Raw genomic sequence first — 15,613 nt, 5'->3', positions numbered from 1 at the left:
GAGGTAGGACCATCAAATATGCTATGCAGCTTCCTTTTATTCTAATTTAAATCCAGGTCAGGGTTTGGTTGTGCCAGGAAAACAGGATGTGCCTGGAATGGGATTGTTTTCCATAATGTGGAAAGGGAGGGGGTTGCTAGGAGGCAGTTATACTGCAGAGTGACCACAGGGGGGCAGTCGCACCAGTAGCAGAGTCCAGAATGCAGAGAGGGGCTCTAAATGTTGCCAGCTACTATCCACAGGTAAGGTTCTTGTGCAGGTGCTGAGTATGGTTGCCACCCTCCTGTGCCAGCCCTGAGTCCCACATCAGCACCACAGTCTGCTCTTTCCCCAGCCCTTGGCCGGAGAGGAGAGGGGAACCCAGGCAGGCAGCACAGCTCTGGTCTCCATGGGCGGCCCAGGGGAGCCACAGGCTCTGCAGCAGCACAGACCCAGGCAGCCAATGCCAGCGTAGCAGGGCACAGCCACTGCCACTAGACCAGTGAGTCTATGGACACCTGGGCAGCTCCTGCTACTGGAGCAACTTGACGCCAGGTGCTCCAGGCAGCTGCCACTGCCAAAGCAGCATGTCTCCGGGGAACTGCTGCCATTGGAGCAGTGCTACCCTAGGTAGTTCCTGCCACTGGAGCATAAAGGTCCTGGGTGACGCCAGTAAGCCCTCCTCAAACCTCACAGCCTTCTTCCCTGTGCCTCCCCACACCCTATTTGACTTCTGCAATCCCTGCCCTGAGCCCCCACACACTATCCAGCCCCCTGCCCTGAGCCCCCCACCCCACTCCTAATTTCTCAGCTAGTGCACCCCCCACCTTGGGCCAACCTTAGGGACAAGCCAGCAGAAGGCCTGCATGGCCTCTGCCACCTCAGACTGGACCCAGAGCCAGGCAATTCCGGGTAAGTCTTCTGGTATCCAATATTATCCTTCCACATAAAATCCTGCCACTGCCCACAAGGGACTCAGTATAACCCAGTCAATCCCATTCATCAACTTTTTTCTGAGACTCCATAACTCAGCCATAGACCTGAGGTCAAGATAACATGTTCAGTTGGAGTAGGACTCCAAAGTCATGTAAAGAACATTACAAGATGGGTTTGGGATCCTCTTGTGCAGAGTATGTTTTATAATTCAGGTACACGATAAGGACGACCTGATATTTTTGCAAAGTAATGCAAGGGGAGGATAAATAGGGTAACAATGGTAAAGTTGAATTTTGGGGTTTGCATTTTGACTCATAATTCTTAGACTTGCTGGAGTTCAGGGGTTTTATGAGCTTCAACATGATCTAGCTTCTTGGCTTTCAATCAAATATTTTTTTTAAATAGCTCAAGTGTTGCCAATTAATGATCTAGCTACTGTCTTAACATTGACAAACTTCTGCATTTGGCATTCCTCCAGCCCTCTGAAACACCAATCGCTTTTGCAGAAATAGAGATAAAGTCCCTACATGACTCTGAGAACAAACATGTGAGACTGGGAATGGATTACCAGCTAGTTTTGTTTTCCCAAATGTCAGAGCTGTTAAAACAGAAGACACACTTATAAAGGAACATTTTCCCACTGTCAGTCTGCTAACCCACTCGAGACAATCTCCATTTCCCATTATGGGATCATGTCCCCCACCTCACCTTCCTTTCTAAAAACAAATGGAGATTTATATGAACGCTTCTTCTGGGACAGTGGTGATGACTCATGGTCATATAGCATCCTGGGGCAGTGGGACAGGACAAGAGCTATGGACAGAAACATATAAAAAGATGGGTGCAAAGCTGCAAGGGGATTCCTCTTGCCATCAACACTCTGCAGATGTTAGTCTTGGCTGGCTGGGGAGGCAGGACAAGGCCCAGGCCCTGACCTCCTCCCCTTCTCCCTCTCTCCTCAGGATGGATGGTACTGACTACTCAGTACTACATCTGTGTCTAGTTTGCCAAGAGCTATTGAAAAAGTTATGCAAATTGTGCAACATATTTGCATATCTCCTGCCAACAGTTCTGTTGCGAGAGGCTTTCCTGACATTTGGCCCATCCACATGGGGCCATATGTTCGGAAAACACCTCGTGAAATGAGGAAGACAGTGAGGGCGGCAGAATGCTCCCCACACAGCAAACTGCTGAGAGACCTCCAGTCTACCGCCAGAAGCCTGTAGTTCACACATAGCCTACTACACTGAAGAGAGCAAACTGACAAGGGGATCATGCTATCAGCCCACCATCCCAGATTAATGACTGTAAGCAGACACACTGGATATGCTATGCCTTGGCTTCCTCTGCTATACCTGTGCAATTCTTCACCTGTGTGTGTGTGTGTCTTTGTATGTGTGTGTGTAAGTGTAGGAAGGTGTGAGTGCATTGGGGTGTGGGCTTGAAACCTAGTTTCTCTTTTCCTTTAATCCAATAGTGGCATTTCATAAAATACATATGAGCGTAACCCCAGGGTGGTCTCCAGTGAAAATAAGGTAACATTTAGTGCATAGCATGTGGGCAACAAAGGATTACTTTGAACTTCAACAGTAGCTGACAAGGGACTTTCACGTCTCAGTTCTTGGCACCCATTTGTGGGTAGGCCAGTTAGCTCCAGGTTGGGTCCTAATTCCAGGGTAGTCGAGTGTTGATGGGCGGTCCTTAGCTCAGGCCATATGTGGGTAGGAGAGCTGGCTCCAGGTTTGGTTTGGGATCGCAAGGTGGATACCATGCTGTTGTTTAAGCGGAAAACTGAAAGGGTACCATTAAGAATCTGCACCCTATAGTCCAGCACTGGGGGTGGGCGGCCAGGATCCCCGCCTCGGCCGCAGCCCTGGCCGGGGCTGGCTCGGGGCTGGGCAGACCGGAAGATACAGCCAGCGAGTGTCAGCTGGCCCCAGGTCTCCCTCGGCGGCCCTGGGTGGCTGGTGGCGAGGCGACGGCGGACGGCGCGGCGACAGGAGCAGCGGTGGCGCAACGGGTGGAGCAGGCAGGGCGGGCGCAGCGGCGGCTGGCGTGGCATGGGGGGCCAGGTAATCCGCTATGCGGTTGAATGTCTCCATGTAGGCCCCCCATGCCTCTTGGCGCCAGGCCAGCACCCACTCCTGCAGGTGGAGGCGGCGTTGCTCCACCCGCAGCCGCTGCTCCGCGACCTCCAGCTGCCGATGATGGATGGCCAGCAGCTGGGGGTCTGTTGCTGGCGGCTGCTGCTGCTGGGTCCACCGTCTTGCCCACCGTCAGGCCGGTTGGTCCTCCGCCGAGGGGCTGGCCTGGAGCGATGGCCCCGGAGGGGATTCCGGGACCACTGAAGCCTCGCCGGCGCTCTCCGGTCCTTCCGATGGTGCAGCTGTGGAACACAGGAGGGGGGAAGAAGAGTGGAGTCAGGCCTTAGTGTGGGCCCCGAGCTGTGGCCCTTCTCCCCCCACCCCTGTGCTTCAGGTTCCCCATCCCCGTCCCCGGGAGATGCTGCTGTGATGGGGTTCAAGGGTCCCCCTGCACTGCACCCCGTCCGCTGGCAGGAGTGACTCTCACTTCACTCAGCAGGTCTGACAGGAGAGGTTTCTTAGGCAACAGATGCCCAGTTTCTCCTAGAAGCGACAGTACAGCAATCAGAGACAGTCCTTCCAACCCATCCTGGGGAGAAGACCCCGAGGGGTGCCCCTCTGGGGGTGTAGCTTTCCCCCTCCTCAGGCAGGCAGCCTTCTAGTTCTCCCTTCCCCTAGCCTCTACCTGCGGCCCCCGATTCAAACCCAGCTCGGCTCCTCCCTCCGCTTTGTTCAGGGCAGAGGTGTAACCTGCCAGTTGTAGCCCCAGGATCATCCTTAGCCACTGGGAGCTATTCAGCTTGTTGCTCACATCTAGACTGAGTCTCGCATTTGCACTCCCTCCACTTCATCACATGCTGCTGCTGCTGCTGAGTGTCCCACCCCCTCCTCCCGGGGGACCCTAGAGGTTCCACTCCCCCTGCCCCGGGGATGGGGCATGGCACTGTCGTGCGGTGGGGGGCAGGGGCTGATGCACTCCTGTGAGGGACATGCCACTGCTGTCCTTGGGGCCATGGTCATCTGGGCATGTGGAGGGCCCTGGCCACATATCTATTACCCCCGCCTCTCAACCCCGGGGGTGTACACCGGGGGGGTACATACCTGTAGGTCCACTCCCACGGTCGGGGGACACCCTGGGGGGCGGACGCCCGGCTGCTGCTCCGGGATGGCAGGAGGATCTGGAGCCCGGTGTTGGTGGAGGAGGAGTCCCCCTCCTCCTCCTTCTTCTGCTCTGGTGCCCCGGGGGTGGGCTCCAGGGGGGTGCCCCTGGGGTGCGGGGCTTTGCCTCCGGGGCGGACTCCAGCTCCGGGGCCTGCTGAGGCTGCTCAGCCGAGGTGTCAAGTGTGGCCGGAGGGGAGGAGTTGTGCCGGGGGCCCAGGATGTCCCTGAGCTCCCTGTAAAAGGGGCAAGTGACGGGGGCGGCCCCAGATCGGCCGGCCGCATCCCGGGCCTGGGCGTAACCCTGCCGCAGCTCCTTGACTTTACTCCGGACATGGTCCAGAGTGCGGGCAGGGTGACCCCGGGTGGCCAGGCCCTCGGCTAGCTGAGCGAACGCATCCGCGTTCCGCCTCTTGCTCCCCATTACCTGGAGCACCTCCTCCTCGCTCCAGAGACCCAGCAGGTCCCGAAGCTCGGCCTCCGTCCAGGAGGGGCCCCGCTGCCGCTTCCCGGCCTGGCTCCTGCCCTGGGAACCCTGGCTCCCCTTCGGGAGGGTTCCCTGAGGGCGCTGGGGGGGCTACTGGGCGGCCATGAGGTCCTTTGGGGGTCTGGGTGGCTGAAGAAGAGCGTGCAGGCGAGCCGCGTGTTTTTGCTGCTGCCTGCACGCTCTCTCAGCTTCCTGCACAGAAAGGGAGGGGGTGGGGACCTTTAAGGGGCCGCTCCATGCGGCCACCATTGAGCTGAGGGGCTCGAGAGAGCGTCTCTCAACCCCTCAGCTGATGGCCGCCATGGAGGACCCCGCAATTTCGAAGTTGCGGGACGCGCAACAACTACACGGTCCCTACTTCGACGTTGAATGTCGAAGTTGGGTGCTATTCCCATCCCCTCATGGGGTTAGCGGCTTCGACGTCTCGCCGCCTAACGTCGATGTTAACATCAAAATAGCGCCCAACACGTGTAGCCATGATGGGCGCTATTTCGAAGTTAGTGCTGCTACTTTGAAGTAGTGTGCACGTGTAGACACGGCTTTAGTGTGGTGAGGGTAGATATTTTGGGTGACAAATTAAAAGTAAACATGACAGTGTTAAATGTGTGTGGTCATTGTGAAGAATGCAGGAAACACTGAAGTTTAAATGCTACCTGCAGTAAATCTACATTTGTTACAGGAAAGCAGTGTATCAGTGAACGGTGTATCAGGAGGGTAGCCGTATTATACTGTATCTTCAAAAACGAGAAGTCCTGTGGCACCTTATAGACAAACAGATTTTTTGGAGTATAAGCTTTCGTGGGCAAAGACCCACTTCGCACCTGCATTCAACAAAGCAGGTCTTTGCTCATGAGAGCTTATGTTCCAAAAAATGTGTTAGTCTAGAAGGTACCACAGGACTTCTTGTTGTTTTTAGTGAAGAGCGTGTTTGCCTCTTGTGTAATTTCAGATATCTGAGTTGAATCCATCAGTGACTTAGTGCCAAGACTAAGGTGCCTCCCTTTAATTCTCTCTCTTTCCTTTTTATTGTGGTGACTCATCCAGTTTTGCCACTTGGAGTTCTCACGCAAACGGCAGCATGGCTCTACATCGGCAACTGTCAGGCTGTTGAAAAGATCAGTTTACCTTAGGTAGAAACTAAACAGCTGAGGTTCGGTGAAAGGGTGTTATCATTCCAGGTAGAGGCTGTGGGGGCTGAACAAGCACAATATGTTTCTCTCCTTTATCCCACTAGCAGTTTCTGTTTACTTATACCTCCCAGTACAATTCACAAGGAGAAAAGTTAAATGTCAACCTCAACTGTAGCTGAAATCAGCTACAGTTTATGGCAAAGAGTTCACACCAGAAGCTTGTAATTCAAGAATTCTTTTTAGTTCTGAGTTTCCTCATCAGGCAAGGGAAACAGGGTCAGAGAGCAAATAAGCTTTGTGTAGGAGGGTTCTCGTCAGCCTCCTCCTACTCCTGTCCAAAGAAAACTAGAGACAACGCTTAAGGGCAGAGACACAAGGCAGAAGGCACAGCAAACTCCAACCATGGCTATGGACAGCCCTGCTAGGGAACTAGACAAGGTTTTTCAGGAGTTTAAAGGGAAAAAACCTGAGGAGCTGTTGTTCACGTACAAAGGGGTACTGTACCCTAGTACAGTGTGCTGCTCTGAGACTTTCCAGGCATTGGACACCATGGAAGTTAGAAAAGATGATGTGTTCCTAGTTGTGTATCCCAAGTGTGGTAAGTGTGGATATTTTGGTGCAGAATGGGAAGGAAAATGCTTAGATGAGAAATATGTGTGTGATTATGTATGTAGAATGCCAAAAATTACTGAAAATCAGATGTAATATGCAGTAAATGCTCATTTGTCACAGGGAAGCTGTGAATCAGTAAGCAGCGTGTTTTCCTCCTGAATAATTTCAGATATGTGTTTAACCTAGCAGAGGTTTTACTACCAGGATAGACACATGCTGCTGGATGTAGTAAACTAAATACAAAGAATCATGCAAGGTTATGGAGAGTCTAATTGTACAAGTATCAAGAAACTTTAAGCTCTTTTATTTCTATAGCTGCTCTAATTCAGCCTTTTTGTGCATAAGTAGCATTATAACTTCATATGGTGAAGAGATGAGGGTCATTCAACAGAATTCAGAGCAAGGACAGAATCTGAACTGTCCCAAAATTTTGTTAATAACCCTCTAATGGTGTGATCCCCACCACTAGTTTAGAATAGACAGACAAAATGTTTTAGACAGAAATGTTATGGAGGATGGGATTTTCTAAAGCAATCACTGCTGGTCCAAAGCTGCTCCCATTGAAACGGATGGATAAAAAGTTAGGCCAATGTTAAACACTTTTGAAAATGTCACTTTAAGTAGGAATGAACTTTAGATGGCAGCAGGATCCTGCAAAGAAACAGTTTGTAGCAGATATTTTGGGCCGAGCCTCCCAGAGTGTATTGGAGCCTCCCATGTGTCCGGCATATTTGAATATCTGGCAACCTCCCAGTCCCAGTAAAATTAAGAGATTTCCAGTTTATTTATAAGGTAGAGTTTATTCAGCCAACATCACACAAATCAGGGACATCCCTGGCCACATTCTCTTCACATAACTTAAGAGTAAACTCTAAAGGAAAAAGAAAGGCATCTCTGTCATTCCTATTCCCATTGTCCTAGTTTTTGTTAACAAAACCCTAACTGCCCTCCTTGCGAAAACAAATCTGCCCTTTTCTGTTTTTGTGAGTCTGACACTAGGCTCGGTTACTCCTGATTGCCTAGGCTCATGGAATCATTCCTAGCTGGGATAGCAAAACCCATGGTGAGATTTAACTTTCAAGTTCCAACGTGCTGTCCTGCCTGGTAGAACCTCCTGCTCAGGCACCATGGAGTTAAAGGTACAACGGCAGCACTTTTGTGGGATAAATGCCATTCAATGCCCTGATCAATGTTAGAATTTTACTGGTGTCTGCTTTGCCCAGATCCACAAAGGAATGCAGACATGCAAATTCCAGACTTAGGCATCAAAGCCCTACTTTTAGGTACCATTTCAATTTACAAACTCCCTGTTCAGCTTCTACCTAATGCTGTGGACACCTAAACTTACTCAACGCCTAAATTTTTGCTGTAAAAACTTCCTGGATACCTATGCTTCTTTCTCTGGACAAATACACTGATTTCACAGAGAGGCACACAAGTGCCTACCTCACACCTAAGCCTCACTGTGTTCCTCAAGTCATAGGCAGCAGGCACAATCCCAACCATCTCATCTATAGGGCTTGATCCAGTAGGTGTGCTCAGAGGCAGCCTAACTCTGAACAAAATGACTTACTTTGGAAAGGGTACAAATGATCTCTAATAGATACATGCATCTGCACTGCAATAAAAGATTTGCAGCACCAAGTCCTGGAGCTTAAGTGAGTTGATTCAGACTCACAGATCTTAGGACACAAAGCCAAAACTAGCAGTGTAAATGTTTAGACTTGGTCTGGAGCCTGGATTCTGAGATTGTCCCCCATTATGGGGTTTCAGAACCTAGGCTCCCTTGAACTCAAAAGGTGTACAATGATATTTTTAGCCCTAAGAGCCTCACTCAGTGACCCACACTGTGAGCACCATGGGGTTTTTATTACAGGGGAGGCATATCCTTACACATCACAAGCTGTACATAGCAGAAGCAGCAGCCTTCAAGTGTTTACAAGTATTGCCATTACATGCACATAGGCAATGTCATTTGTTTGTGGGATATATGACTTGTAATTGCCAAAGCACAAGATTTCATCCTCCTTCCTAAGGTTGCTTTAAAGAAAAAAACAATGTAAAAATCACAGTTCTGTCTTAACCTGTAACAGTTGTGGATATGTAATTATTATCTGGAACACCTACAAGTTATATATGAGTCTTTAGAAAGTTCTTGTGGATATTTAACAGTAGACAGGTTTGAAACCCCCACTTGTGTTCTTCTAACAGTTATTTTATGTTTCAGGAAGTAATTGGGTTAAACAAATTTTAAGTGACCTGGCATCTGCAGTTTCAAAGAATAAGGAGAGAGTATCACCAAGTATACATCTCCAAATCCTTGAATTTGGACCACCAGAAAAATTTCAGGTCAGCATGGACGAACTCATCAAGCTTATTATTAACAGACAGAATTTTTTAATGCTTGTATTTTACAGTACTTCATTAAAGTACAGAACCCCTTACAGATGGGCTATATACTGCCACATCAAAAAATTTGAGGTTAATTCTCTTACATACATTACATGTGGGAATATACTCTAAAATATTAAAACTCAGGCAAACAAGAGTGATTTGAAATGAAATTTACTTTTGTGTACAAAAAGAACAGAAGTTAATTTTAAATCTAATCCGGAACTTGTATTGTTGTATTCTGATTTCAGATGATTAGTATAAATTTTGAATGCAATCTTTTAAAAATATTTAATATTTTGAAGCAAAAAGCTTATTGAAATCGTTCATTGATTATTCCTGCTTTCTGTTTATCTTAGATTAAGGTGTGACATTTCCAAAGTAAAATTAATTATATGCCGAAGCCTTTGCGGGATCAGGAGAACATGTGATTCATAACAATGCTTTCGGCTTGGTTTGTATGTAATATAATTGCAAACTCTGTGAAATGTTCCCTGTAATTAGGGTGACCATCTCTCCCTCTCCCAAATACGGGACAGGGAGATACGGGGGGGGAAGGGTGGCGCCTCACGGCTTCACCAAGCCCCAGGGAGCCGGGAAGGAGGTGGCAGCTGCCAGACCTCGCCAAGCCCCCGGGAAGCAGCAGCCCAGGAAGCTCTGTGGGAGCCCTGAGGAAGCAGCAGGGATGCAGCAGCCGCCCCTGCTTCCCTGAGGCGCAGGGAACTGACTTATGTGCTGCTGGTGGAAAAGGTCAGCAGGGGAAAGGTCCAAACATGGGACACTTAGCCCCCTTTGAAAAATAAGTAGAGATGACTTTTTGGCGAACAAATATGGAACAGTCTTGCCAAATATGGGAAGGACGGTCACCCTGCCTGTGATCTTTTCCATCCATGTGCAGAATAAATTTTGTAAGTGCACCGAGGCATGTGTACGTGCTCAACAAATAGAGCCAAAAACCTAGTTGTGAGCATTCTGCTAATCAGCTGTGCAGCATTTGAATCTGCTGACAAGCTGCACAGGCACCCAGCTTACAGAAAACACTGACTATGAGTAATAACACTTCATAGACTTATGTTTCTTCGGCTGCATCTACACGTGCACGCTACTTTGAAGTAGCGGCGCCAACTTCGAAATAGCGCCCGTCACGGCTACACGCGTCGGGCGCTATTTCGAAGTTGAAATCGATGTTAGGTGGCGAGACGTCGAAGTCGCTAACCCCATGAGGGGATGGGAATAGCGCCCTACTTCGAAGTTGAACGTCGAAGTAGGGCACTTGTAGACGATCTGCGTCCCACAACATCGAAATAGTGGGGTCCGCCATGGCGGCCATCAGCTGAGGGGTTGAGAGACGCTCTCTCTCCAGCCCCTGCGGGGCTCTATGGTCACCGTGTGCAGCAGCCCTTAGCCCAGGGCTTCTGGCTGCTGCTGCTGCAGCTGGGGATCCATGCTGCATGCACAGGGTCTGCAACCAGTTGTCGGCTCTGTGGATCTTGTGTTGTTTAGTGCAACTGTGTCTGGGAGGGGCCCTTTAAGGGAGCAGCTTGCTGTTGAGTCCGCCCTGTGACCCTGTCTGCAGCTGTTCCTGGCACCCTTATTTCGATGTGTGCTACTTTGGCGTGTAGACGTTCCCTCGCAGTGCCTATTTCGATGTGGTGCTGCCCAACGTCGAAGTTGAACATCGACTTTGCCAGCCCTGGAGGACGTGTAGACGTTATTCATCGAAATAGACTATTTCAATGTCGCTACATCGAAATAAGCTATTTCGATGTAGCGTGCACGTGTAGACGTAGCCTTAAAGTGGTATTATGAGTAATGCATAGGATTTGGAGTCTGAGTAAGGAGGGCTCTGTGTCTGGTTTCAGGTGAGACATTCAGCTCTCCAGTGTCCTCATGTGTAACACAGATATTGTTCCTTTCTTTTGTAGGGCTGTTGCGACAAAATTCATTGGTATTAGAGAACCTCAGCTCAGATACCACATGGTAGCTGAAAACATGGAACAAAATCTCACTAAATCCAAGACAGTGTTGCAGGAATGAAGGAGAATCCCCCAAAGACAGCAACTGGTGCTCAGCAGGAAACCAGTGGCTGACATATGTTACTCGGACGTAGCCAGTATAGCCTGTCCTCCTGTTTGCTACATGAGAAAATTCACCCTTAAAGGTTATCATTTCCCTGATCCACCCTGGAGCTCTTGTCTAAAGTTCCTCCAGTGTATGTTTTCTGCAGCAGCAGGCACAAGCACATGCTCTTTTTGCTGTTGCTTTGGGCCTAACTGTTTGCACGTAACATGGCCCAGAAGCTAGGCCTTTAACATTATAATGAGTTAATAGCAAGAACAATGTAAACAGTTTTCTTTCTTTGACTATCTGGCCTCTCTATGCTAGCTGCTTTGGGACAGTTATGAAATCTGCTAAAAATGGTGCAATCTTAAAGAAATTATTCTTTACTAGCAATGTCCTCTCAATGTCATTATGAGGGGAAGAAGAAAGAAGAGACTACAGTTACCAGTAAAAATACTTTCCATGCAAAATAGATCTTTAGATTAAATATATAAATACTGTAAATTGCCAATATATTTGTGGTAGAAATATTATGGCTCCCTTTTTTACACTTGTACTTGTTTTGATTTAGAAAATGAAAAATTTGCCCTCTCCACGTGTTTTTACTGCACATCTGCATTATGATAATATTCCCAAGGCTGTTTTTGAGACTAAAGCAAAGGTATGTGAGCATTTTCCAAGCAGTTCCTGGTTCTCCCTTGGTATACATTCTCTATAGAGTTACCTGGAAAACAAGAATTCAGTTTCACAAAAATGTTTAAGGTTTTGGTGTTTGGTTTTGTTTGGCATTGGAATGGAACCAAGAACTTTGCAATAGTTCTGTGGAAAAAAAAAAAAAGAGAAAAAGAGCATGGATTCAAACCTGGGCCTGTAGTGTCCCTGTGAATGCCCTAACTCTTGGGATCTTAACTATTCTAGGATTTTATCTTCCTCCCATTATAACAAGGAACTAATAAGTTTTTTGAGAAAACTTTTGGCCGGTCAACATTTTCTGATGGGTAAACAAAGCCAAAACTTTTCACTGAAGACCAACTCAACTTCTCTACTTGGCTTTCTCACATCACACAATCCGGCATCTTTCGCTATAAAAGAGTAATAAGTGGAATTCCTTTTTACTGATTGCTCTTTGTAATTCACAGGCAGAGATCAAATCTTAAATCCCAGTCCTGCAAGGTGATCTGTATGGGATAGCCCTGATTGCTCGATAAATTCGTAGGTGGACCAGGCAGATGTAAAATCTGCCCAGACTATATTAATTTACAGGATTGGGGGCTCACTTGCCAAATTTCAGTCACTTAAAGAGCTCATATATTTTTTTAAGCAGGATCCTGGAAATCAGAGGTTACCTTAAAATACCAAAGATTCATTTGCATTTGTTGTTTTAAAAGATACTGGTGGTATTTCGAAATCCAAAAGACGCAGCTGTATCATATTACCACTTCTACAACAAAAACCCTGGGCTGCCAACTATGAGCTCTTGGGATGAGTTCTTTCAGAAGTTCATGAGAGGAGAAGGTACTGTTAGTTATTAGATCTTTGTAATGTTTCTCGGTGGCTTGTACAGGTTGCCGAGAACACATGGGTGTGATGCTAATTACCACAAAATATAATCAAGAATTAATTTGTTGTAAACAGATTTTTTAAAAAAAACTTGTTATGTGGAAACTGTATAGTTTGGTTATGAAAAAAAAGTAGAAGGAATGAAAAGGCAAATGTGGAGTGCATTACTTCCAAAATAACAACATTTGGCCCAAATAAAACAACAACAATGACAACAACAACTAAGAACATAGTTGTAAAGGATTAGAAGAGCTAAGATCTCCAGAATTCTATATAGAACTTAACATGTAATTAGAGTATATTTAAGTTACCCCATCTTCTGTTTTTGACCTGTCTGTTTTCATTTTGTTTTAGTCTGCTGGGGCTCATATTTTGACCATGCTCTTGCCTGGAACAAACACATGGATGAAGAGAATATAAAGATCATCACATATGAAGAAATGAAAGAGGTAGAAATTTAAATAAGGAAAGGCCCTGTTAGATCATGGACTTGGTTGTGATACAGAATTGCTTCCGTCAGGACAAGGTGTTTGAAAATGTAATGTCCTGTTTTCATTTTGTCTCTGGCAAAACCTTATGGTGCGGAAAACAGGTATATGCTGTGTTGCCGCCTGTTTTCCCATTGGCTAGTAGCTCTTCCAACTGCAGCCCAACTCCCTCATCAAGCCTGAAAGCCTTGACCCTGAAACATTAAGCATGTAAATGAGTTGTCCCATTGTCCTCAGTGAGGCTGTGCACATATGTAAAGGTATGTCCAAGTTTGCATTTTCTGGGTTAGGTAATCTTGGCACCACCCCTACAACATGAATTTTGTTACGTACACCAAGATGAAGGTGATTTGTCACATATGACGTCCATGTTGGTGTATATAAGAAAAATAATTCCAGTCAGGGTGGAAAAATATTAGAGAGAACACTTGTGGTATTGAGTATTCAAACAGAGACAAGCAAAAAATTGAGTACATTTACTTATGCATTGCCACTCGGGCAAAGCAGGCATATTCCAAAATCCTATCTAAAGTAACCACCGCAACCTCCCGAACTTATCGTGCTCCTCTAATGTTCTACCCCTTGTATGGGTCAAAATATTCCCAACTACATCCATTTGACAAGATAGAGGAAACCTTTCTCGCATGTTTGCTCTAACTCATCCATAACTCTGGCACCCTCTTGTTTTTTCAGAACTTACCTGGAGGAGTGAAACAAATAGCTGAATTTTTCGGATTCTCTCTCCCTGAAGAGACGATTGAGTCTATTGCAGAGAATGCCACCTTTGAATCCATGAACAGCAAATCGGAAGAAACACATGGCAAATTTGGTTCCATCTTTTTCAGGAAAGGTACATTTATACAGAATGATGACAGCCATGGGACTGAGAGGAGGTATCCAAATTGGTCATTGGAGCTAATTAACATGCACGAGACTTGATAAAATATATAACTCTTGTGATCTTTAAAAAGGCTCCCAAATGCAGAATTCATCTGGTTAATTCATAGCTGACAATGAATTTTCTTCTCTTGAGAATGGACGTCTTTGGCCAGACAATCACTCCAGGACTGAAAGCTGTTCTTTCAAAATACTAGCTCTGTGGAAAATACCTTGGTTGTAAAAGGTGCATGCACATATACCTATCAAATGTAATGCAAAGGGTTTTCTTTAACCTTCAAATTTAAGAATATCATCCACACACAAAGATTTCATGTCTCTTATTGATTTGTAATGTGTCATTAAGTTCAGTCATTCCAACTGTCTGTGCCAGCATTTCATTGTTATCTACCTGACATGTGGTGATCTACTTCCAGGAATAATTTTTAGTTTATTTCATTGCTCTTTTGCAGGTACTGTTGGAGATTGGAAGAATCTGTTCACTGAAGGTCAAAGCCAAGAAATGGATGCCAAATTTGAGGAATGTTTAGCAGGAACGAAACTGGGAGCAAAGTTAAAATATGATAAATATTGCAAATACTAAGTCTTTGAATGTCTGAATGATATTTGGATTTACTCAGAAACATGATCTATTTTACCACTTTTTGTCTGAGAATGCAGAGATAAAAATAATTATATTTCATAAAAGAATTTACAACCTCGCCCCACAAAAAAACAAAACAAAACACCTGAGACACCATAAATAAGGCTAGTGGTCCAAATACTGCCCAACTATGATTGATTTAGATTTAGAATCTCCTGTGGCTTTCCTGCTGCTGCCAGTCCAGAAAAAGGTGTTTGTTTTTGCCATTATGGAGACAATTTAAAATTAAGTAAATTTTTGCAATTGTTCTGCAGTAGGTGATTCTTTATCCTCCGTTGCTTCTCTTCCCTTCAGCTGGAATCCAATTTAAGATACACATTGTATTTTGCCTTGATGTGGCCAAACCACTATAATCATCTCTGTCAATACAAGTTCACAGTCTGTTGACTTGTGTAATATAGCACTCACATATAGCCATCTTCTAATTGTTAATTTCTCCAGTTTATCTCAGACCCAAAGGATATCAGTCTCCTCAACAGCAATTGTGATTTCTCTCATAACAGAAGCGAACTGGGGATACTACGTAACCTTGCTTTATCCTCACAATAATAACCTTAAACCATTTCATGTCTTTGCTAATTTGTTAAATCTTTGTTGGCCGAGTCTCCAGGTGGCATCTGGACAATATCTCAGGATCTTCCAAAGTGCTTCTCAGTAGACACTATCAAATCCTTTCCTAAAATAAACACAGTTTAAAGCTGTTCTCCGTTGGTTTCTAAGCCTTTCTTGGTAAGTCTTTTCAAGGTGAAAATCTGCTCTCAGCGTAATTTATCTGATGAAATCCAGTCTTTGTCTTCCCTGAATATTTTCTCAACAACTTTTCCATCCTATTCAAAATGATAATACAAAATACTTTTTCATATGCAGCCTGGAGTGTCACTCTTTCCCAATTATCGCAATTAAATAAATTCCACTTTTCAGGGATTATACAGATGATGTCTCTTCTCCAATCTTTAGGATATCTATCTTTTCTCCAAATTGTTCTGTACAACCATGCACATGTAATTCAAATCAATTTCTTTCCAGCTTTTTATCATGTCAGCATCTATTTTATTGCAGCCTTGTGCTTTACTACTCTTCAGTTGGTTTATGGCTTCAGTTATTTCTTCAAATATGAGTTCTCCTAGGTCACGTCTACACTAGCAAGTACATTCGAAAATGAGGTAGAAAGACAGCCTTCTTTCGAA

At 45.9% G+C, this 15,613-nt stretch overlaps 1 protein-coding gene across 1 annotated transcript; it reads left to right on the top strand.

Moving 5' to 3' along the window:
• Positions 1–6,176: 6,176 nt before the first annotated feature.
• Positions 6,177–15,236, top strand: LOC142010253 (sulfotransferase 6B1-like). Its single transcript, XM_074988547.1, has 7 exons — positions 6,177–6,372; positions 8,614–8,735; positions 11,410–11,499; positions 12,227–12,353; positions 12,753–12,847; positions 13,580–13,736; positions 14,236–15,236. The coding sequence occupies exons 1-7, from the start codon at positions 6,177–6,179 to the stop codon at positions 14,364–14,366; spliced, it is 918 nt and encodes a 305-aa protein (XP_074844648.1). The 3' UTR covers positions 14,367–15,236.
• Positions 15,237–15,613: the final 377 nt, after the last annotated feature.

The sequence above is a fragment of the Carettochelys insculpta genome, chromosome 3 (assembly GCF_033958435.1).
Source record: "Carettochelys insculpta isolate YL-2023 chromosome 3, ASM3395843v1, whole genome shotgun sequence".
Classification (NCBI taxonomy): Eukaryota; Metazoa; Chordata; order Testudines; family Carettochelyidae; genus Carettochelys; species Carettochelys insculpta.
This window is presented reverse-complemented; position numbering and strand designations above follow the sequence as displayed.

Bases quoted from the DNA above. Each gene is read 5' to 3' on its own strand.
- LOC142010253 (XM_074988547.1), top strand. From the start codon at position 6,177: ATGGCTATGGACAGCCCTGCTAGGGAACTAGACAAGGTTTTTCAGGAG. The intron at 8,736-11,409 runs GTCAGCATGGAC...GTTTTGATTTAG, and splicing joins GACCACCAGAAAAATTTCAG to AAAATGAAAAATTTGCCCTC. The intron at 13,737-14,235 runs GTACATTTATAC...GCTCTTTTGCAG, and splicing joins TTCCATCTTTTTCAGGAAAG to GTACTGTTGGAGATTGGAAG.